The 26,089-nt window shown below is 35.1% G+C and overlaps 1 protein-coding gene across 3 annotated transcripts in view; it reads right to left on the reverse strand.

The window, feature by feature from the left end:
- Positions 1-26,089, reverse strand: part of TTC27 (tetratricopeptide repeat domain 27) — a 113,704-nt gene that overhangs the window by 32,618 nt on the left and 54,997 nt on the right. For all 3 annotated transcript variants that reach the window (XR_015283517.1, XM_086878082.1, XM_086878083.1), the window contains exons 10-11: positions 21,421-21,534; positions 303-398 (exon numbers count right to left, since the gene is read on the reverse strand). Coding sequence is in view for 2 of the 3 variants with exons in the window: in XM_086878082.1 (XP_086734208.1) it covers positions 303-398; positions 21,421-21,534 (210 nt within the window). In the remaining variant the exon portion in view is untranslated. The remainder of the gene's footprint in view (positions 1-302; positions 399-21,420; positions 21,535-26,089) is intronic.

Here is a 26,089-nt window from a genome sequence, read left to right on the forward strand (position 1 = left end):
ATTTTAATAGGAGATATGTTTGAAGCTCACAAGTTTTAGTCTACTTTGTACTAGAAAAAAGTAAAGTAAAGAATTGCACTAACAAGCAGTTACTCCTGTGCATGTCAGAACAAGACATCTGAAAGCAAACCACTGTAGAACTTGACCTCCCTCCAGCAACACCTGGTGTATGTTAGGTCTCTATTTCTACAGTGTTTCAACTCAAAGTCACATCACACTCATTGACTTTGGAACGATTCAGCATCAAAAATAACCACTACAGACTTTTAAGATTAAAAGATTGAAATGGGAATGTTTCACACCTGTATGGCCCAATGTGGAGGCACCTGACAACAGTAGAAAATCTTCATGCGTTCAGATACTGATGTATTTGTATTTTCAAACTGGTCTGCAAGTGCCTGTAAATGCAAAGTATATCCTGATTAAGTATTTACTTAAACTTCATCAACCTAACCTCCCCATAAATTCAAAGTAGGTGGAATTTTAGGCATTTTTGACATAATGGAGAAATGATGATCAACCATAATCAATACCAGGAATAAAAATAAAACTTACAATCCCAAGCAAACACTTGCAGAGTCAAACTGCATCAACTTTTGAAGTGACCCTGCCTAAAATGCATTTCAGTCCTGAAGCTAGTTTTCCCCTAAGACAGAATTGATGTGTTTTAGGCATGACATTTCTTATTAAAAAGAGAAAGACAAACATATTGTAGTGGACCACGGTTTTGAAAACAGTTCTAATACAGAATAAATTACTGTGACTTGGCATACAATTCAATTCAGGCTATTTTCTTTGTTTTGGTGGAGCTTTGGATTGTTGAAATATTTTCTTCTGAAGCCCTTTGAAAGAGAATGGTAACTTTCACAGAGTAAAACTGCAACACCCATTTTTTCTCTGAAAATCCATATGAAGTTATTTAAATCAAAATTCAATAGCAAAAAAATTTACAATATTAAAGGAGGCTATAGCCAGAAAGGTGGTTAGAAATTCTAAGATAAGGGAGAAACTCTCTTCAAATGCTACTCACCAATTAAGTAGCAAATTTAAGGCCAGTATATAAATAGGGGAATACAAAATTACTTGTGGTCACATGATTCACCTATCAACATCTCATTAATAATTCAAAGATTTACACATAGTGCTACACAGGTCAGAATTTTCTCAGCTTTCTGAAAATGAATGTAAAGATTCCCAAGCAAAAGAAAAAATGGATAGGATCACCTTTCTCTCTTTCTTTCTAAGCCCAACTGTTGATATCAATAATGCAACTGACAGCTGCATAAAATCAATTCTGTGATTCAAACTGCTAAACATCTTGTAACTATTATTGATGTTAATGGGATTTATTAAGAGGCTTCATTCTTTTAATAAGAAAAGAACATGCAGCAATAATTTACCCTCTAAACTGATGTTTAACCTCCCAATTTTAAATACTAATATTTCACATACTTCATCTTATTCACATTCTTTTTCATAAAATTATCTCCAGAGGCCTATTCCTACAGATTGCCCAGAAACCTATGCCAAGCAAATGGCTGAGATGTATTTGTAGTAAGGCAAATGACACATTAATAAAATTACACTCCTTTAGACAGTTTCAGGCAATCCAAAAGAGTCAGATTAAAATAAAACTTTTAAAGTAATATTTGATTTTAGAACTTACTTGAATACAAACTATATAATACATTATATTTCTCTATTTTAGTTCTGCTGAGATGTTTTAATGCAATGCAGCAGCACATTTTTCTGTACTCTGTTGTAGCAAAAATTAAACCAAAAAATTGTCCAATTCCTTGGGTACTCATGACACCAAAGAATGTAGTAAAATGCATTTGAAAAATTTAAAAACAATAATTGCTCTAAGCCTTAGAAAAGCAGGAAGCTTCTAAATAAGTCCTGCAAAATAATGTTTTTGAGGAGAACAGGAAATGAAAGGCAAGAAATGTTTTAAGTCAATCAAAATAGGTTTCTTCTTCAAAAAGAAAAACTGAAATACAAAGAGAAACATTTTTTCCGAAGAACTTATTTTATTTTAAAATGTATCCTTTCTACATTTCACAAACCTAATGTTTTGTTAGAAACATTAGACATTAGAAAAGCCTAATGTCAGCAACATCTTAGAGGAGAATATAATTGTTAACGAGTTCTCCCCCTTCCCACAACCAATACTATACTCTGCTCAGAGTTCTAACAAAAACTGAAAATGTAGGCAAACTTAGGAATATTACACATTCCTTAAGCAGAGTAGATGACAGTGAATTTAGAAGTCCTAAAAATCTGTGGTTAATGCATTCTTTAATATATTGAAAAAATAAGCTCTCACAGTTCTACCTACTACTGAAGTATCAAAAATGAGTTAACTTTGAATTTTGTGTTTCTGAATAAAGCTTGAAGAAATAAAATTTGGGTTGCATAATGGCAAGAAAATGCCAATTTTTTATATTTTTTTTTGTATAATGGTAAGAAAATGCTAACATTATGGCACGGCCAATACCTGACAGATATTAGATCACAGAACAATAAATTAAACAATAAACTATCAAATGAGCAGTCTTTTTCATTAATAACCTTCAACATAAATACACCGCAATAGAAAAAGTATGTAAATACAGAATACTTGCAACACAATCAGATATAAGATTTTGTGACTTAGTTTAACTGGAGACTCAGATTCCTGCCTTGCAAGTTTTTAAATAGAAATAGAGTAGAAACCAACTAAAATTCACAATTCCAAATTATATGAGTTCTTACACATGCAATATTTAAAAATGTTAACAGGTTACTCTACTACCATGTAACACACCCTTTTTCCCAAGGCTTAAGCTGTCATAGCAATGAGTTATCAAGTCAAAAAAACACAATATAGAGACTCATTAGTTCAGTCTGGAAGCAACAAAACCAGATAGTTCTGACGGAATTTTATGTCGTGAGCAAAGACTATGTTATTGCCGCATTAAAACGGTAAAAGACAGCTCTAGAACGTAAAATGCATTCTCCGCACGTCACACTCCAATCTCTGCTCTGAGATTAAGTAGTACAATAGGAGTCTGCTTGGGATAAGCATACCATGCTAATTGGAAATAATCACAGTAGAGTTTTTACATTACTTATCACCCTCAGTCTAATCACTTTATTGATCAATCTCAGCTGGTAATTATCCACAGCTTGAGTACATGAAGCTTGAAAAGGACTTTTCCCTCCTCGGACATAAGTTTTCTATGTTCATTCCCATTGTATATTCTTGCTTTGTTTCTATGTTCACATATGTGTAACACCACGAAGGTCCTCATGATATAATATCAACTTTGATCTTCAAGCCTGGCCAAATTTCAATCTCTTCATCCACTCCGCCTGTTTTACCATGCTTATCTTCAATGGCTGAGTTAGAACTTTTTTTTCTTTTTAGCCAGACCATATCTCTGTGCTTAATCTCTGGAAATACTATTACAACCTTATGGTTTCTGAGCTGTCGTTTTTTTTCCACAATATTATGCTGTTTGATTTCCCCACCTACTTACAGTACAGTTTTTTAATTTGTTATTCATCCAACTGCTCTGAAATCCCTCCCCCAAAGATTTGTTCCTTTTGTTAAAATATAATCTTAAAATAGCTTTTTGCATCTAAGATAAATGAATGGCAAACCTTCACATGCTTCTTTCTATTCCTAACCTCTTTATTTCAGATGAAATAGTTTACTTGCTTTAAAAAATGCCTCTTACTATGTAATACTAACTATATGCAAACATTTTTTCCCATCCATTTAACTTGAAGGATGTCCTGGTCCAAGCTTATTTAGGGGAAAAATCCCCCTGCAACTAACAAAAAAAGCCCCAAATTCCTATCCTTTGAAAAGAGCCAGATATTTAATACTTGTCAGAAACAACACCTCGCTTGTCCAGCACCTACTTAATTTCACCTGGACCTCCCACCTCAAAAATCTCAAAGATACAACTACTCATATCAAAATTTAACATTGCTGGCCCAAATAAAACATTGGAGCCGTTTTATCCATGCAATTTCATCTCAGTTCTTCCCAAGTTTTTGTATCAGTAATACACACTATGACTGCACTGCTTTTTTCTTTACCTATCTTTTCCAACAAGAACATTTTCCAGTTTTCATGTAACAGTCACAATTGTTCCACCAGATTTCCTTCATCTGTGCAACAGCTTGCTTTACAGTGTTAATCATCATAGCTTGTTTATTTTGTTTTCCTGTCTTGTCCCACTTCTAACCAGACAACCAGCTGTTTTCCACCAACCACACCCTATTTAAAAACGCTAGTCTTTACCGCGTTAGTATCCAATCATTTGCTATGCATATACCAGTACTGCTATCTCCACCCTTCTTACGTTTCCTCATACCCTTTGATTTATCCTGGGACCCTTGATATTCCTCTTTAGGAGGATAAGTCTTCTCTAGACTTCTGCTTCTTAGTCTAGAAATCTTGTCAGGCTGCCAGAATCAACCCCTAGTAAATACCTCTGGGACTTCAGTGGTGATGGTCCACCCATGAAGTCCTCTCTACATGAATGGTAACACCAGCCATAAACCACTATGTTTACCCACCACCTAATCCCAGCTAACATGGTGACTGTGGCATTATTTTGTCCTGATTTTATCCTTCTCTAGCACTTCTAAGCTGTATTGATTCTCACATTTTTACCACATTTGACATGGATTTAGCTTGACTGGATGAATGGAAAAGTGCCTTTCAGTCTTTTATAACACAGAAACTCCAGATGCACTTTACATTAAATTCTTCTAATTCTAAGAATTCCTTTTCTTCAATTTCTCCAAAGACTGAAGACTCCTTCTGAAAACCCCACAAATCACCCTGACCTTCCCATGCTCTGCCTAGACAACCACTTCCATTTTCCCTGTGCTTCTTCCGTTTCTTTACATTTCCTCTGGGTGATTTATAAGCAGCAAGTTGGTGTCACCACTCCTCTTTTATTCTAGTTGCTCCCTTAGCTACTCACACAACCTGTATACCTGTACCAAAGTATAAACACCAGCTGTAGGACTGCCTGGTGGGTCATGGCTTTGTGTCAGGCCCAGAAGTGCCTGACAGCATCATGAGACAGCTGGAATTTTTCAGCTGCTTGGAAGAAAGGTGTCTGGAGAAAAAGGAGGCAAGAGGTAAAAGTACATCTGTAGGGAAAACAAAGCTGCCATCTCATCCATACTATGGTTCCTAAGGACTCAGCAGGTGTAGAGTTCAAACTGAACTGATCTCACCTATGTTATTTACTCAAAAACAAAGTAGAGGAAAGGTTTGTAAAAATAACAGCAACTACAGTGCAACTCTGGTTGTGGAATTACACAGTTCTTATTTTATTCATAAGCTCACTTAAAAATTATGAATGAATAGGAAAATTTATCATCAAAAAGCTCCTTTGATTTCCTAACACAGAAGTCTGTCTCATAGACAGTTTCTACATGAAACTTTATTTATTATTATTTATTTATATTTATGAAACAAAGTGGGCATTTTTTTAAGCTTATGGAACATTAAGTTTTTGTGGACCCTGCAATACATACAGACTTTTGTAAAACTTTCAGAGATTTACTCATAAATTAATTCAAACATTCACAAACTTTAAGACTAAATTAAAGACCTAAATATTTAATATATATAAAATAAATATTTAAAATATTTCTTTTTGGAGGCAGTGATAGCAAGATACTTGTTTAACAGAAAATCTACAAAATTCTTGATGTTTCAAAACATTAATTGGCTTTATTATTTTTCATGTTGACTTCTGCCAAGTTACATTTTCTAACAATGAAGTCTGAAAAACGTTGCAGAAGAAAGAACTACAATCCAAGTTAATTTAGGATGTATTTCAATAGTAACTGTGGCAGCCTTGTTCCACAAGAGTGTACACAATAATACATAAACACAGAAAACTACTAACAAAACCTCCATTCTCCCTGAAGAACCTATACATAATCATTGTCTGAAATTCAGAAACCATAAACATGTCAGATAACAGGTGACAGAGATAAATTAAATACGGAGAATAATTAGAATTTTTGAGGTTTTTTTCCTCTGAATTAGGTATTAGGTGTTCCAAGTTTTTCTACTACAAGAACTATTTTAGTACCTTGTAGATATGCAATTAGATCTTGAGTTACACTCCTTTTATCTTGCTTTTAAAAAAACATTAAACACTATTTACATTTCAAACAACACACTTATTTCAACAGCTCTTTGTCAACCCAAGCGCTCTTGTAACAAAGACCACCAGGACAAACTGAGACACACGCAGACTTATAAAATCCAATGGTCAAACTTAAACTACCAGTGAAGCAATGCCAGAAATGATGAAACTAATAAAAGTTTTCATAGAACAGTAAAGTTTTGCTTAATGGGAGAAAGTAATTTCTGGTCTAGTCCAAACTTCATGGCAGATACTATGACAAAATAGTGATTACTTTATTGATTGCCAATTTTATCACTAGAAAAATAGATACAAAATCAGTTCATTGGGTCAGATTACATTCAACCATTATTCAAAACAGCATTTTGACAGTTCAGACAGATCTTTGTTGTTAACACTAAACTAAAAAAACTTAAAGGCTTTTTTTTTAAAACTTAAACAAGCTATCCTTTTAAAAGCTCAGAGTATATAGTTCTGTTAAACAATGAAACAATCCCTGAATAGTTAAGAACAAAGGCATCAAAACACACAGCAAAGACCATTAAGCAAGGATGCATTTCAACATCAAGGAGAAATCTCCCACTCATTTATCTAAATTTCAAAGTGGAATTATGACATTAAATACTCAAGAAAATATTATTACAATGATCACTATTATAAATTGTGATTTGCAATTCATGGAAGTGTAAACAGATGATTCCTTACACTGTACAAAGATGCCAAGCTGAAGACCACTACATACCGGAGATTTCACATTATTCAAATTCTCAGAAGGACAAAAACGTTCTGTGAGAACTCTGCAGAAGTAAAATGCTTAAAAGCACAAAAATATTGCCTCTTTTTTACACCTCATTAAAACCCAAGCCTTAGTTTCATTAAAATCTTGTAGCCTTGAAGACTTGTGCTTTTGCTCATTTTGCAAATTCACCCTCTCAGTCATTTTTCCAATCAAATAATTGCTTGTTAGGATTGACCTCAATTGGTATTGAGGACTGTGTATCACACCACTCCCGAGGAACTAACAACTGGTTTTAAATTTAGGAAAACTAACTTTACCATGTTGTATAGCACTGACTGCCTACTTGGTATTGTAAATGAAAGGCTACAGGCTGTCTGGAACACAGAAACTGCAAAGATTTCAGGCTGCCTCACAGAGAAAAACTACTTACAAGGTAATGCAACTTGAAACAAAATTAACTGAAACATTCAAGTAGAAGACTTTAGGAAGCAAGCTTTCAAACCTAAGTCTGTTTGCTCTGAAAGCAGTGCTTTGCATAGTTTGCACAATGCTTTGTTAAAAACTTCTTGATAGTATGTAGTCACTACACTGATAGAAAACACATTCGTGACTCAGGTCATTCCTGGGTCCAAGAATGGAAAACAGTCCCAGTTTCTAGCAACTTTACACACAGAAGGAAAAACGCTGATTTCCTTTAACTGAAATGAAAACAAAAATTTTCTATGCATATTCTCTCAAATTAGAGTAATCTCTTTTTAAACAGCAGACTAATCCCCAACTAATACTTTGCTTACTTTTCCCTCCCACCATAGACTCAAAGGAGAAATCTCTCTGATCTGTAAAAACAGGAGCTCTTCTGGTACTGGATTCAGCACTATCCACCCCACGGCAGTGTTCTAGTAGCTGATTTTGATGGATTCTTCAGTTAAGATGCTCCAGCTCTCAAGGATGTAAGTACCAATAGTACTGATTATACATAAGAAACATGGATTCTCCTCTGCTATCTCCTTTTTCCTTGTCCCCATTAAACAGCTGAAGAAACTCCTTGGCACCAACAATTCCTCATGAAATACTTAAAAGCTTAAAATTTCTAGGCTGAGAGGACTGCAAGTAGAGGCTTTTTCACAACAGCTTTCTCTGTGGTATCTGCACACAAGTGTCGGCACTTGACCTGAACCTGAGAATAATGCAGTAATCTCTCCAAGACAGATTACAACTACAGAATTTCCTAATATAATTCAAATTTGGTGCATTTAAAATTGTTATTCCCTTTAAAAACATAAGCAAATAAACTTTTTTTTTTAAACAAAGGTTGTGTCAATTTTGCAGCAAATGAAGAACTTGCTTGTAGCCTTTAACAAATATCTAACAGCTCTTGCACCGAAAACCTCTGTTTTGGTGCAATCTTCCCTTCCCAGCCCCATCAGGCATTACAATAAATTGTTATAGTTAGATCAAACATCTGTGTTTTCTAATATATAACAGATATATTCTTTGAGAGATGCAGCTCTTCCTCAGAAAAGCCAAGAAAGAAAGGGGATAGTCAAGTTCAACATTTTAATTTAATTATTTTTTTATGCAGTATATAATTGTTAGTTTGGATATAGTCATAAACTTTCATAACTATGACACATTTGAGCTATTGTGTATTGCAATCAGAACACCCTGATCACAAAGAATAATCTATCAGAAATATCCTACCCACTTTTTTTTTTTTTTTTTTTTTTACCTACCATATAGCAGATACTTGCATTTTGGTGATAATAAATTGTGCAATAATGTATAATAATGTATATATATACAAGCCATTAAAAAAACAAAGTAAAAGTATCTGTAAATAGCAAAAAAACCCCTCTCACTCAAGCTTTAATATAGAGCGTAAGTAAACATACTAGAAATAAATATTCCAAATAAACATTTGTATATGGCAAAAAAAAATTAGAACTTAGGAATTCGATGATCATTTCTGAAACAAGAAATACTTTAAATAAAAAAAGAATTTCAAAGGAAAACTTCTTAAGACCTTGCCACTAATAGCAAATATGCAAACATTTACAGCTTCTTACCTAGGGCAAAGACTGGATGGTATTCTGTTACACAAATAGAAACATCAAAGAGAAAAACACAGCACAAAACAAAATGCCATGTATTCATGTAACTGCTTTGGTGCAAGCACATTTGGCTTTGGTGCAGTCACACCAAATGTAATTCTTTCATGTTACTAAGATACCTGGAAAAAAGAAAGAAAATTATGTCTAGTCTTATCTAGATACCCATAACCTGAAATCATACAAAATATGCTGCTTTAATTGACAGAAGCTCTTTTTTCAGTAATAGAAATAATCAGTTTATCATGGGGTTTTTTTCACCCGCAAAGTGCTCTTTTGTCGCTGTTTTTCAACTATTTTCATTCATTTGAAAACTTCAAGAACATCTTCACTTATTTGGTGAAGGGGACAGGAGCATAAAGGGAAAATACAGACAAGTTCAGTTCCTTTTGTCCTGAATCCAGCCAGAATGTCTCACATAACATCTTGGGACATGCACTGTTTTCCCCTCTTACAAGAAAAAAAAGATGATTTTTGTAAGAATAGCTGCCCTATACAATGAAACCTTGACTGATACCCAGTAGTTTCTGTTGAAAAATTACTTGGCAGGAAATAAACATTCTTCCAGTAGCTGAGCCTGACCCAGCAACCATACAGTGTATGATGGTAAGTACATTAGAAATATGACACACAGGCAAAGAGTTTAAACTTTAGCTATCCCAAAAGAAAGCAGTCACATGTAAAGAAATCTGTTTTCAATATATGTATTTTCTTGAAAGACATCCAATCCAGTTCTTCACATGTTCCTGGAAAGCTCTCCATACAGCAGGGAAAAACAAACAAACCCCTATCATTCTCTGTTGGTGATTGATCTACTCACCAAAGAGGAAAAATAAACATCTTCAGTAACAACTGGTTTGAAATCAGTTCAATTTCCAGTGAAAATGAAAACACTCTAAATGCATTAAATGTTCCATGCCTGATTGTATGACATATTCAAACAGAACTGTATCAAGCTCCCCTGAAGACTCAGTTCCCTTAATGGAGAGCCAGAGGGAAGAAGGCAGATTTCAGACCGGAGAAAAGGACAAGGTGGAGCTTGGAAGCTCCTGAAATAGCTAAAGATCACACTATAATTTGGCATTTTTGACCTTGTGTCTGAACCTGCAACATTATTAATTATTCTTAACTATTATTAAGACCTCAGCTTGTGTGCATTTCACACAGGGGAAAACAAAGAAAGCAGAAGTGGTCTGTGGTAGATCATTTACTACATGTTTCTATTTCTAGGCAACTTCAGTGTTTTCACAGATCTGTATCTGGAAAAATAGGCAGGTAGAGCAAGGCAATGTGCATAACAGCTACAAACAATAATATTTATGATATTTAAAATCCTAGTTCTGGCATGGATGGTCATATTGCTTACAAAAACATCTCCATATTTGTCAAAATGCCTAAGCCTTATCACAAAACCACAGTGCTATCATTTACAATATTCAGTCAGAAAGCAATACTATGAAAAAACTGGGTAACTGCAAAAAAAGTAAATAGAAATAGTGGAAGGAATCATCATCATACATTACTCAGAGGGAGGCTGGACACCAGACTGGGCCCCCCAGGGAAGTGGTCTCAGCACTAAGCCTGGCAGAGATCAAGAAGCTCTCAGACACAACTTGGGGATGGTCCCCTGCAGGGCCAGGAATGGGACTGGATGATCCTTGTGGATACCTTCCAACTCAGCATATTCCATGATTCTGTGATTATAAAACTCATCATATATCACTCCCAGAGATAATTTGAATCAATGGTCCTTAAATCAGTTTGGAAAGTTCAGAATCCTAATATATTCCTCAATTCATGACTAAAACTGTAAAAGGAACTAAATCAGTTGAATTAGGTCAGAAAAATCAGTTCTCTAGTTAGAAGCTACATCTAGCATGCACTATTGCAAAGTTTGTCTCTAGTATAATATTCTCCAATCGATTCCTTACATACCAGATTCTCCAAATTTCTATCTCCAAACATTTAGAAAGCACACCAGTCACCATATCAAATGGGCTTTTTAACAACCCAACCCTCCTTGTAACTTACTGAAAGTGAAGCACTCAGCATGATGAAAATTCTTTCAGTAGAAACATCTATCAGAAAAAGCAGCTCTCACTTTCCACTATTACAGCACAGTTACAAACTAATTTAAACGTATCAAAATTTTCATTTTACATGAAACTAGTTCTTATTTTTGTAAATGGTACAATCATTTAATCTAAAACCAGAAAAATAACATTTCCCCTCGTTAATTATACAATAGCCCATTCTTTTCTATTTTATCTTTTGCTCAAGCATTATTTTCCATCACTATTCCTGTACTTATCTCACAGGGATTTGTCACCAGTTTAATGACTTTTTCTGCAAATCCCTTCATCCCACTTTCCGTGAATTCATATTCTCTAGGTCAAAGATTACAAATCTCTACAGCTTATACTTCAAAATTTTGCTGCAGAAAACTGATCTGCTGAAATCTTTCTCTTAATAGTGTACAAGAAACAAATTTTCCAAAGAATTCTTCTTGATTATCCTTCATGTTGACCTGCATCATAAAAGTAAAATATTTCCAAGGTACTGTGCTGAAACACTACCCCTATTTGGCTCTACAAACACTTTCTTGCCCCTGAACACCTGAGAGTAATTATTTTCAGTTTTTATCAGATTTCCCACTGCAAATCTCCTTTGGCAATAAATGCATTGGTTTCCCTTAAAATCACAGCCTTTATGCTGACCTGAGGAAGTAAAATATTTTTTTTTAGTATCAGGAGAAAAGCAAAGTCCTACTGACAGACCATTGAGTCTTTCTTTACTGAGTGAATATACACGGGCAAGACCATGGACCACTAGTTACTGGGATTTACTAAGTTGGCTTTGACTTACTACCTATTCCAACTTTAGCAAATATTAGAGAACCAGTATTTCCATACTCATTCACTCTTGGTACTTTTAAAACTAAAAGCAGTCTTCAGTCTCACTTCCTGCAATGGGTAAAGCAACACTATAATACCTTCTAATGAAAGAATTTTTTAGAACAATGCTGGATCACTTTCAAAATATTACAAGACACACAGACACAAGCACTTCTATCAATAACATTTGTCTCATTGTTATTGTGTATTGTATTGTTATTATTTCCCAGAAATTGTTTTTGTACATCTTCATTTCATTAAAGAAGAAGGCACCATCTACTACATGCATGACTCTGAATTAAAGACTGAATTAATTCTCTGTTTTTCAGTACAGGTCACCATGGTCCTGGAACCTCTGGAACTATGATACTCAATGCACTTAGTGCCTTTTCATTGTATTGGAAAACTCATGCATTTGGCAGGCTTTTCACAGCCAGATTCTGCACAGAAAACAGAGGGGACAAAGAGAACTGCTTTAATTAATTCAACTGATTTAACTTCTTCCCTGTGATAAGCTGATTACCATTACTGAATTGTAACTGCAAAACTTTCATAATGAGGACAATTTATACCTTCTCTGCATATATTTTTATTGTTCTGGAAAATGATTAAAAACTGAAAGGAATGCAAAATCCACTCATTCTTAATTTGGCTTTAAAAAGCCATTTCATGCAATAGCTTCCATATTTTTAGGAAACTACTACCCTAAACAAACAAAATAAGCATACGGATTTGTGTCATTGAAGGTGAAGAATGATTGAGCCAAAAAGAACTATTAAAAATTTATGCATTTTGAATTAATTAACTTCAATACTACTTTGGTCAGCAAATAGTTTTTTTGGGTTTTTGTTTGTTTCATTTATCTGGGTTTTGTTGGCTTGCTTTTTAATTTGCATCTTCTCTTCCTTTAAAAGATGAATTTGCATCAGCAGTGAGAATCAGACTGTCCTTCAATAAATACATAGCCTTATTTCTATGTTGGTTTTGGTTTTTTTTTAATCCAGGAGGATTTAATGTAAACATGTTTAAATCAACTCCATCTTTAATACAGAATTCCTGTTTGGTTTTATAAATTTAAATGTTCAAGTATGACAAATAGCTTTTTTCATGTCCTAAATTAAGAAGTTAACTTGCCCCTGTTTTAAGACTTTTTTAGATGGAAATGGAAGTGTGATTAGCATATAAAGCAAATGTACATTACGATCCAAATTAAACAAAATTACAGTCCATGTAATGAAAACACAACTATCAAAATAAGTTTTGCATTTACAATTTTCTCTCTTCTTTATAGATATCTTAGAAATGCAGAGGTTCTGATTACACATTAAAATAATATACATTAGTGTTTTAGTCCTAATTTTATAGAGCAAATACAAAAAACATGCTTTTTTGTCCTATCGGCTCCCAAGGAGTTTTGCAATTCTGAATAAATTAGGTCTTAAACTGTGAAAGAAAACACATCTTTGCACCTGCCTGGCAGCTACTGAAGGCTGGTTTGCCCTTTCAACACACTTTCAATTCCAGATACTTCATAGTGATTTTTACCAGATCATACATACTATTGTCCTTTAACCTAAGCATCAAAACATGTCCTGCTGGTATATTAGTTGAGATTACTAATTATAAGTGTCATTTCAAACATTTAGTAATAAAATATATAAACATTAATTGAAAGATCAGTTTTTCTTACCCTAGTTATAACCACGTCATCACTTGGACTTCAAACTTTATCGTTCTACAGGTAGTGCCTGTATCATCAATAGAGATACTGAATGCATAAAGATATCACCACTTTCAAGCATTCAACATTTAACAATTCAGCTGAAGTACCAATTTTAAACAATTATTCTACACTTAAGTCTATAAGGAAAAAAATAATTTATAACTTCTTGTTAATCTTCTTTACAAAAGTGAGCATTTAGAAAAATCACACCTGTCTATCTCTAGTATACCTTTTATCTAAAGGGTTTTTCAGTCTAATTCTTTGGTATACCAGTTAAAGCTGTTCAATTTTTCTATTTTATATGGTGAAAGACTGGAAAGCTACTGCCTATATAACATTTACCAATCGTTTTTCATTATGATATTCTGTTAGTTCATTCTTTCCCATCCTTACTACCTTGTCTCTGGGCTAACAAATTCATTCTTCACTTTAACTGATCCTTAAAGTATCCCCTACATGTTTAAGTAATCTCAACATCTGAAGTTATTCACATCACAATTACTTCGAATGTAAAAATTATTGAGGAAGGGACTTCCTCTTGAACATAATGTACTCATTTCATCTAGACAATCACTTTAGTGGCAGGAAAGAGAGAAGGCAAAAAATTTATAAGGCATCTATACAAAAGAACTCCAGGCACTGGACAACCAATAGTACTCAGTTTTTGCCTAACTGAAGGTGAACTTCTAAGATGCAAGATGATATTGGTAGTTTTAAGGAAGTATGCTGGGGTAGGAGCTGGTATTTTTCTTAAAGTGAGTCACATAGCAGATTTTTAATGTGAATGTTTTGGTTCATTATATCAAATCCTGCCAAATGTGTGTTTCACTTTGAAAACAATACTAGCAAACTAAGAAACAATATTCACTTTGGTGTTCACAGTCATTTTACTAAAAAAAGCTTCAGTTTCTTTGTAATAGGGCTCTTGCAGTGGGTGTGGAAGAAAAGCACATAAGAGGAAACAAGTAGAACAATCCCAAGTGAAATACAAAGCATTTTGATATCAAAATTAGCACAAAGGAGGTCAAGGTCACGTGCAGAAGATAACTGGATTCATGACCATCTGACGTAAGATTTCCTTTTTGTTTAAAACCCAGAGCCAAGCAGTGTACCAGGCAATTTAGAGCACCTTGATGCAACTGCCCTTTGAAATGTTTTGCTGCAGTCAAACACTACCACCTAAAGAAGCGTGGTCTCCAATAGCACAGCAGCATTACTGACTTTCAAAATGATGAGCTTACTGTTATTTCTGGACCAATATTGAACCCAAAGTTACTGAGTACCAGTGCTTAGAATGTGGATTTCAATGCTGAAACCGGTTAATGACTTAAGCCTCCACTTCCAGCATAAAATCTTTAAAAAAGTACTTGGGTGTATTTTATCTTCTTTAAACCATTGACACATTTTTTTTTTATCTGTTACTTACATGAAATATAATTTTATAGGTATTGCATTATCCTTATAAACAAGTGTATCTTCTTGAATACTTTTGTTTTCAAAGAAAAAGCTGTTCCACCTGTCAACTATGTTACTTTTATGATTTATCAAAAGATGTAAGCAGAATTTCCTCTCAAGTCTGCAGAAGAAGCTAGATTTACAAGTTCACTTGATGAAGGGTGGGTTTAAAACCAGAAAAATCAAAAACAACCATTTGCTGTACTGCCACTGGTGAACAGCAGGTATAAAACACTTCACACAGGGTGCAAAACCCACAGAGGAACTGCATATGATTCAAAATAGTACGCCTGTGGTAAGTTCCAAGCTGTTGTGGTTACACTGCTTTTATAGTTCCCAAATCAGTTTGATCTGGGGGAAGACAAAACAGCAGTCAGTGCTGAAAAATAGCTCCAAAGACCTTTTGCATCAGCTCTGCTTTCTGTTTTTCACTAAAGCAGGAAGTAAGGACAAGAATGAAGAAAAAAACAACTATCACCATCAAATTCAAGTTGAATTACAATACAGGAGAAGCAGGTAACTGCCTTGAGATAAGACACAGTCTGGTTTGTAGTACCTGGCATATGTGCTGGACAGTGTGATTGTGTACAGCAAAGAGCTATTTCAAAATATAATTTGTTAGTTCACCTTGAGATACCTATCTCCAGATCTGTAATTATACTTATGACATAAAACTGTACAGATTCATCTATTCAAATATAGCAACAGCTGTATGTCTTCATCTATTCAATTTAGCAATAGACAGGAACAGTGTCTCCTCCATGCCATCTGGTCTGTGGAACTAATTATTTTAATTGCTTAGTTTGTTGCAGAGCTTATAATGTTTATGCCTTCCAGAGCAAAGCTTAGGCAGAACGATGTGAATGTTGTGTCCTGATTTTCTTTGTAACTTCCTGTCATCACTTCATCTATAAAAGAAGTGTAGTATTACTGTTCAGTATGGCTTAAGGATTCTCCTATCACCACCTTTCAAAATGTGACAACTGAGTGAAAAGAGTCAAAGGGAAAAAAGTATTCAGAACTAAGGCTCAATGGGAAACATTTGGGAAAAAATGGAGGCTTCATATTTTTGGCTTCTTTTAGAAAGTGCATTGACACTGGAAGTGGAACAGCTCAGGTGTTGAACACAATTGTCAAGAATAGTTGAGAAAATAATAAGAAATTTAAACGCAGAAAGAACGGTTTCATTCTTTCTCCCATACCAGCTAATAGCACTGATCCAAACTAAAAGCACAGCAAAACCAAGAGTGCAGTAGAAAACTTCTAGGCAGAAATCATTACCTGAAAAATTAAACTACTCAAAAATTCTCTTTTTTGCTAGTGGTAAAAAACCACTTCAATTATTCCTGAATAACTCTTGGCGGACTGGATCTCTGATTCCCCCTGCTCCTGGTCCCTTCCAACCCATAATCACATAGTAGAAGAAAAACAGAAGGAGTCAAGCACCACCACATTAATTATTTTGGAGTGTGCTAATGAGTTTGGTGTATCCCCAAACTCAGTTGTGTCATGTAACATCTTCTGTCAAATATGTCATCTGTTTAAGAAAAATTAAATACGTTCTGGAAATGTGTGCCTTGAGACTGAAATCATAACTATCGCCAAGAGGTCACTCTCTTTTCAAATTGCTTTCTGAGGTAATAAGGTTTATTTCTAATGTTCTGAAGACCTTGTGATCTTGTATGGAATTCAGTAAGGAACGGTTTTATAAGACATCTGGCTTTTCTCATCTTTTTAAACACTTTTTGGAACACATGTTCTAATAACAAATACAATTCATAATAGTTAAGAACTATTAGGATATCAGTGCATGATCTCCACAGGATAGAAGAGTGCTCTCATGCACTTATTACCCTCCTGAAGGAAGTGATTTATATCTCCCTCAGTTCTCCAGTACATCTCGGATCCCAGTAACTTTCCACTAGTTTCCACTAAAACTTTCAACTTCATGTGAAACAAATTTATCAAAATTAATTTTTCTCTTCCTTCCTCCCTTCCCCCATTCCACCCACAACTAAAAGCACCTATGAAAATCTTATTTAATGTACTCCTGGAGTTCAAGAGGGGGTTAAAGAACAGAAACAGGAACTCCTAGTACAGGGATCTAATAGTTTTGCTGAACAGACAGGTGCTGTCATTCCTTTGGTTATGCTACATGTCTCTATTACTCCAACCATGGTTTGAGAGGCCTGATCAGAAAGATGTATAACTTGAGAGGCAAAAGAACAGGGAAAAATCTGTTTGACTCAAGCCTCTCTAGATGAGCCTTTTGGGAGGAAGACTGCTCCCCTCTCCTTTTTGAACTCTTAACTTAAACATTGAATTTGTCCAATGTAGAACAACCACCAAATAAAGAAAAGCAGAGCAAGCAATTTGGCATGGAAGAGACCATTTAGTTTTGAAAGTAAAAAGGATATATTTCTATGATAAATGACATAACTTTCTTGCATAACCATTTAAAGCCCATCAATGTGAAATTAACAAAACAGCAAAGTTGTGTTCAAGCTCATAAAGCTCAAGACATCAGTTCTATTAAACCTCTATCAGCCTTCTATTAGATCTATCAGCCTTTCCATTTTACAGATGCATATAATTTTTTTTCATATTTGAAAGAACTGAACACTAACTAGGATGTTTCTTCAGTAAGAACAATTTAAACAAAAAAAAAATTCCCTTTTTTATACACACAGAAAAACATTAGTTGCTGGAGAAAATGACACTCTGAAGTATTATTTAAGTGCAAATTAAAGGGCAGTTGACAGAATTCCCAACCACATACATCTGTGTATGACTAAGGATATAAAACAAGATCTCATGTGACCTTTCAATCTTAGGCATAATGACTGGCCTATAATATTGCTAGTCTGCTCCCAGCTCTCCTGAAGTCTTATTAAAACACCCTTTTCAAGACACATTTCTCTGCCCCAACAGGCAAATTCCTTTACTGCCAAGAAAAGCAAGCAGGAGGGAACTGTATGAAATACTGCGTATGTTGTACGACGTGCTCGGAAAGCCAAGCCATCAGCTGGCAGGCATGCTGTCACCACGTGTAACCAGCAGCAGAAAACACAGTCAGAAAAGGGGCCCATAGCAAGCTGATAAAAGCTGCAAATGTAGAGGTAGCCAGCGTAGCCACCCAGGTGAGGGTAGGATACACCTGGGATATGCCAGGTAGGATAATCCTGAACAGGCTGCTGGATCACCAGGTACGTGGCAGCTTCACCTCTTTCACTGCTGGCATAATACAGCAGTAAATGATGGTCTTGTTTCTACCCCACCATCCTTTGTACAAAGGATGGCATTTTGATTCATTTTATTTCATTTTTCTTCATTCTTAAAAATACTTTCAAAACCACTGAAATGGAAGAGTAAACTTGTTTCGTATATCAAGAAACTGCAGTAGGATGATACTCTGTGTGTTTTGAACTGGTTTGCTTGTGGGTGGGTGTTTTTTCCCTTGATCATCCCTCACTTTCTCATTTTTTCACATCTCCTAGACCACTCAAAATTCCTTTTTTTCTCTCCCATCCTGTTACTTGAGCTCTGACTGCACTTCCAGTAGTAATTTGGGGCTTAACAGCTTAGTCCTACTGATCTTCCACTATTAATAGTTTCTGAACTATTTTCTTACAATAAAACATAGGTGAAATCCCCAAACTGATAGAGCAGGTTTCTGGTTTTATCAAAAAACTACCTTCATTTTTTTCCTGTTTTCTCCCTCCCATTTTTCTTTCCACCCTACTACTTCTCACCCTCCTGGACCTTCACCCAAATGGTGGAAAACAATCACACAACCTTAAAAAAATCATACAGCATCCAGAGACACATTTTAGTTGGCGGGATCTTGACCCACATTTCTATGTTACAGCTGTCATGACTAAATATTCTAGTGGAATGTAAAATAACTGGTTTGGCTTTCAAACACTGTTTCCTTTTCTTAGAAAAATGATTGAAAAAAGTACTGACTTTAGAAATCTTTAACCTTAGTTTTGCAGGTCCAAACCCCATTTAGGCAAAAACTGGACAGAGACAACCCACAGCATCCAGAAAAAGTTCTACAGAAAAGGTAGTTGAAAAACACTTTCTTTGACAAACCAACAATGTAGCCAGGTTTGCTTTAGGGCTGAAAAGCATCCCATGCCTACTCAGCAATATTCATTTGAAAACACGTATATCAGCTGCAGACCCAGCACAGGAGCAGGTAAGGGTGGAAATGGGGAAAGGAAGAAAAATTGAAGTAGAATAAGACAAGAGAGTCCCATCATCACTAAGCTAGAGCCTATAACAGCTCATGCACTTTTATGACAACCCTAAAAGAATGTAGAAGATTTAGTTTACCATATCTTATTCAAGCTGTTTAACAAGAATTTTTATAATTCCTTTAAAAGATTGATATTGCAAACAATCACATTTGCACCTCCTCCCTTAATCTACCATAACTAATCTTTCTACATCACTCTGAACAAGTAAATAATGAAATTGCAAAGCAAGAACCCATTAAATCCATTTGTATGAAAATTCCAGGGGTTGAAATCCATTTTCCACTGATAAATAGATGCAGAATTCATTCATTCTTTGGCATGTTAATTAAAATTATACATCAGCATCTTCATGAAGATGATATATCAGAAATTACTTGTGCTATGTATGAAAATAACACCATTCACCATTTTTAAAATCATCATTTTAGCTCTGTTAGAAGCACTGTTAATAAAAATTTCTGATCTGATGGAACTCGGGAATGAAAACCTTAAATGGGAAGTTATTCAAGTTATTTGATTAATTTAGCACATATAAATCATTAAACAAATTTTAACTATTTTTGGAAACTGAGCTTGTTACCATTAGATCAACACAAATATGCAATTATATCCAAATGACTAGAAAGCTTAATGAAAGAAAACATAAACGCACTAAGACTAAAGGGAATATTTAAAACCACAGATTCTGTGTCCACTGTGGGGTCATCTCCCAAAATATCACAGCCCATGTTAATCAAATCCTTTGCATTACTGCAGCTGCAGCACCAGAAGTCAGATAAATGGAATTGCTAAGAGAACCCCTTCATGAAGACTTCTGTCATGAGACTATCAAACTGTCTAATATAACAATTTCCAGTACTCAGGTTTAATCTAGCTAGACAAAAATGTTGGAGGCACTCCAACTGTTTTATGGCTTAGGGCATCAAGGATCCTGAGATCACTTCCCAAGTGCCATCACATTCTGTATCTCCCAGATTTGGAATCCCTGGCTTCCCTGACAGTCTCCTAATGACCACAGGAAATTCCACTACAGCAACCCCATGTTTTCATCAGCACAAGAAAAATGCAGCAGCACATCCAAAATGCCCTTCTTCAAAGACTCATGCATCATGATGATTTTAAATGAAACATCAGCTTTTCAGGATTTAAATACATAGCACCATAATGATAATTTTTTACATTCCTGGTGGTTTTAGCCAGCAGGAGTGTTGACTGATGGACACACACAAATGCCTGCTATTCATGTGTGACAACAAGACTTAGCTGTACAAAGAAGACAAAGGGCTAAAAAAACTGTACTATGAAGGTAAAAAAGAATCTAAAAGAATCTTGATAAAGCCTATAGATCTTTCTTTTGAAAAAAATTATTTTTAAGGTTAATCTTACTAGATGACACATTTCAGGATTTTAACATTTCTTTTTTGTATTTGAAAAAAAATCTTCTCTTTGTTTGGACTGAGATTATTTAAATAATCACTGCCTCAAACTTGAAATAAAAATGTTAATCTAATACTATCACATCAAAATGGTAAACTGAAATTGCTGCTTTATTCATGAATGTGTTTTCTTCTTCTCACAATACCAATGACTATTTACAAGTTTCAGTGTTTTATAGAGATGATTTACTTAAGAAAAAAAATATTTAAAAACTCAACAGCAGTAGGAGCTTGACATTCAGGAACATCTACATATACTCCTCAGATTGTAAGTCAGAAAGTACAGGTACAAAAATAGATTTTAATTTTAATCTTCCAAAACTTGTCATGTTTTTGAAAGTGATGGTTCATTACTTGTACGTATAAGCTTATCTCAGGACTAGCAGACACAGAAGGTTTATGCATCTAATTTACAGACATAATTAGAATATTATCTTGTAGTTTGCATGGAGGAACTGCAGAACTGCCTAAGTCCTGCCTGCTCGTATTTGATTTTATTTATATATTATATATAAAAAAACTACATATATATATATATATATATAAAAATACATATATAAATTTGTATACATATATATAAACCCATATATATACAAACACATATATTATAATAATGCATCTCAGAAGTTTTACCTGAGTCTGCTTCATTGCCCGTTCCATTCTGCGCGTGCTTCCTTTCTCCAGTTTGGTCCGAAGGAGTAAGGCTGATGTTTGAATGGCCCAGAACTTTGGCTGGGAGAGTAAACACTGCAGAGAAAAAGAACATTTTGTCATTACTTCACTTTTAAAGACATTGAAGACAGTAAAGTTTTTAACAATGGTCTCAAGTATGAATGTTGTTTCCTATTCTGAAAGTCAAATACATAGCTGGAGGACTTACTTGATGAACTGAGGGCTGTACAAATTACCTTAATCTATTTTCCACATAAAAAGTGGTCTTCAAAGCCACTTTCTCCTTCTCAGCTATGCAGAGCATGTACCCACATGGTGCATAGACCAAACTGCACAAATTAAAATGGCTACTCAGAACCAAAGGAAAACAAAGAATTTGATCCCAGGCTTACTGGCTCAGTCTTCTTCACAGTTGCATACTGGGTAGCTGTAGACAGCTACGGGGATCCTACTTCTCAAGCTGAACAAATGCAGCTCTCTCTTGGCCTCTTCTCGTATGCAAGGGGCCCTGATTCCCACGTTTACAGCATTTCCACATAAAAAATGTTGAATTTTCTAAGAATCTGAAGAATATTAATTAATCTAGACCTTGCCATGACTTGAGACTAATAGGAAGAAATTTTTACTTCAGTATATGTATAGGGAATATGGAATAATCTATGTAAGCAGCTTTCCTAAAATAATTTTAAGTTATAACTTAGAACACACTGCACTGATACTAGGAACATAGTGCCAGTCTCCAACCACTGATTTTCAGGAAAGTCCAATAGAAGACATGAAGCCAATACAATTTTGGTATCTCTTAATCATTTACAGACTTCCTGGATTTTTTCCAGTATGGTTTTAGACAGAATATACCATTTCTGAAAAGTGAGACAGCAGGAAAGCTTCCTTACTAATTTTATTGACACTGCAAATACAATCCATCTTCTCTGAGAAAATACATTTGTCTATAGATATTTGTAGACTGGGGAAGAAGCCCCAGTGGTTTTATTCTTTCCTCTCAAAGATCTCCCAAAACATTAAAAAGCATAATTTGTTCATGGTTTGTGTTCAATGCCTGACAAATTTCTGTCATGTTGTAATCTGTTTTTGTTTTCCCTAGTGATTTCAAAGGAAAGGAAGCAGAAAGAAACAATCTAAAAAAAATTTCCTCCAAACAAAACTACAATAGGAAGAGAGGCAATAGCAAATGAAAGCATAAATGAAGGCAGTGTGAAGGCACGCAGAGCCAAACACTTCAACTAACCCAACCCTTTGTGACCAAGAATCTCCGCACTGATTTTCATGACTTCTACCTGGTATTAGACTAAGAGGCACCCAAAGGCTTCTATACTGTCCTCTATGTTCTGAGGATCTGGAATTAATTAAGGGAACACAATCACAATGCTCTCTATTCTGTAGACTTTCAATTGCCCTTTCACAAAGTATAATCACTAAATCTATTAACTGATGTATGTCCTAGTTCTGAGAGCTCACCTCTCTCCTAGTTCCATCCCTATCCTAGTTTGGTCTTAAGACAAACACAAGCAAGGCATTCCTAGCACAGGACATTGGTGTTTGTTTTTTAGCAACCATCTCAGGTAGCTGCTAAATCAAACACCTTAAGGAATTGCTAGGGCCAAAACTTGGACAACATCTCCTTTACCTTAAAAAGCATATTTTGTGGGAAAGGCCACGCTTTTCCCCATTTTCTCCACTATTACTATTGTGTCATACGATTTAACTTTTTACTTCAAGGCATTTTTTTTGTGCTACCTTGTGGTAGATACTAGTATTAATTTTGAAAAAAGAAAAATGACAACTGAAAGTCTTGGCTAATAATGCTCCTGAAGATATTTTCAGGTCTGATTACTGTCCTTGTGCAGCAGCAGAGTCCTTGCTCTCTCACTGGTTCACCTTACTAAGTGGAGGGCAGAGCACAGAGTTTCTGTGTCCACAGCATTCGGCTCTGCAGGAGAACTGGCAGCCCAAGTAAGCCTCTCCTCTGTCTCTACGTGCACCTCCCTCACCAGCACCTAAGCAGTAATTGAAGCAAGCATGCTGCATGAGCTGTGTATAAAGTCAAATAGGGAGGGAGGAAATCTGAAGAGAAACAGGGTGGAAGACAAGGAGAGATAATAACATTTAACTCCCCTGCACGAGCAACGACAACTCGTATTTTGAGTAACAATCCTGCTTTTTAAGGTATTCATGAAATAAAAGGAATGGTTATACCTGCTGTAAAATTACAGAAGAAAAATATAAGTTTTCCAACAGTTTTATTTATACAAAGAAACGCTGCAACTGCACAAGACAACGAGAAGCAGACCTAGTTTTCATTTAAGAAGCACTTGTAATTTTATACTTTTACAGAACTCACAGTCCTGTGCCAGAATTCAAATGCTCACCTTTTCATTGCCTAATTATAATGTTTAAAGCATCACAAAAAAAAGCAAATAATACATGCATAAAGGGTACAAATGTTTATACTTAAAGGTTGTACAGAATAGTTTCAGAACATCTAACCATAACTATTAAGCAAGCTTTAATCTTATACCCAAAATGTCCAAATATCCCAGATAATAAATACTTTCTCATGAGATCCAAAGATTTATATTTTTACCTGAAGCTAAATCTAGACTTTGTTAATCGGACTATAGGTTAAAATAAAACATCTGGAAAAAAACCCAAAAACTTAATCAAGATCATGCAAGTTTTGTCAACGTACTTGAAAGTTCATTATGCTGCACCAAGGGCAGGTAAGAAAATTAACAAAATAATTCTGAAGCAAAACCACTATTGAGACTCTTCACAAGTCATCTTTGTTCTTACTTTAGGGAAAGAACAATAAAATAAAGGAAGAGAAACACAGGAAGATTAGACAGGGTGATAAGAAATGAAAGAAAATAAGGTGATGCAACATTTTCTGCACAGAATAGGATATTTTCACATGGGGAAATTAATTTCTCAAATTCTTCCACACATTTTTTTCCTACAAATAGTATCATCCTTTCCCATCATATCAAAATGTAAAAAGATGACCAAAGTATTATACAAACCAGAATATTTAATTCAATATATCTTCCTTATATGACATTCAAAGGAAACAAGATGATGCTGCAAGTCTTAATAACAAAGTAGTCCATTATTGTACAACACTTATAGCATCCCCATAACTATGTAAGAACAAAAGGCAAGTTTTGTTCTTAGAACAAAACTTCTCCAGGCAACTCATTCCAGATTGCTCAAGGAAGTTACTGATGCTGTATCCCTGGATGTGTTCAAGGCCAGGTTGGATGGCGTTCTGAGCAACCTGTTCTAGTGGAAGGTGTCCCTGCCCATGGCAGGGGAGTTGGAACAGGATGGCCTTTAAGGTCCCTATCAACCCAAACCATTCTATGATTCCAAGTAATAACCTGAATTGAGAGATAGATAGATTACATTAGTAATGACACCCAGATCACACCCAGCCAAAGATTTCTGTCAAACTCAAAAATCAGGTACCATTACTGAATGATTCAGCCTCAGTATTGAGAATTTAACCTAGATGTGAAGTACTCCCTGATCACCCATAACTTACTGGCACAGAAACAAAGAACTGCATCAGTTGGTCACAGCTTACAGAAGGTAAAGCTTGGTCAAAACAATTCTTCTGCCTTCCTCCATCTACTATTTAAAGAAGTTGGGAGTTCCTATAGGAATTCTTCCTGTCATCAAAGTCAGGAAGAGCTTACTTGGGCATCTAACACATGCTAGAAAACCTCAAACAGATAAAGATGATTCTTGTTAACTGCAGCACTAACTAATTTTAATGTGTTCTAAGTTTTCCTTATGATAAATTTATGAACTAAGGCTATACTTTTACTCTTGAAGCTTGCTCACTGATAAACTATCAGGAGCCTAGCAAAGCACTCTGATTGCTGTGATGGAGTTATCATCTGAAAATGGACTTGCAAACTGAGCAATTTTAATTGCAACCAGTTGTGGAATTCTTAAGAATTTGCACATCAGTCCATCAGCTAACCAGAAATATTCTGCTTATTGGCCAAATTGCCAGGATGTGGCGAAATTATTTAACTGAAGTCACAGGCAAGAGACACCCTGAGGATAGCTCTGTTCCTCTGTCATGCCTCCAACGACACGACTCTTAGTTCAGATTTGGCTCAGGTTATTTGCTAACATATTTTAAGTTACAAACAAACAAGCACAAAACACTGAGGAGGATTTAGAGAAAAAAATGAAAAATATTCCTTTCTAGTGCCCTTATATTATCTATTTCAGTTAACATACTTCAGGAGCTTTATTGTTCACTTTTCCAAAAAAACACACGTTAAGATTTTCAAATTACTCATGTGTATTACTTCACGTCTACGTATCAATAGTATTGTTTCATATAACCATGTATATCTTTATTTCATGGTTTTCAGTAATTCATTCCAATCATTTACATTAAACTCTTATTTTTTCAACACATCCCAAGGTAAAATGGCAACCTTTTAACTCATTCTCTGCTTTTCTATCAAATGAGACACTACCGTGGCTTTTTTTCCACATTCTGTATCATGCACCACAGTCAGGTGGGTACATAAAAAACCCACGAGTGTGACTGAGGCATGAACAGGGAAAATGTGTATTTCACTTGTATACA

This window comes from Cyanistes caeruleus, chromosome 2 (assembly GCF_971803275.1).
Source record: "Cyanistes caeruleus chromosome 2, bCyaCae1.hap1.1, whole genome shotgun sequence".
NCBI classification, from domain to species: Eukaryota; Metazoa; Chordata; class Aves; order Passeriformes; family Paridae; genus Cyanistes; species Cyanistes caeruleus.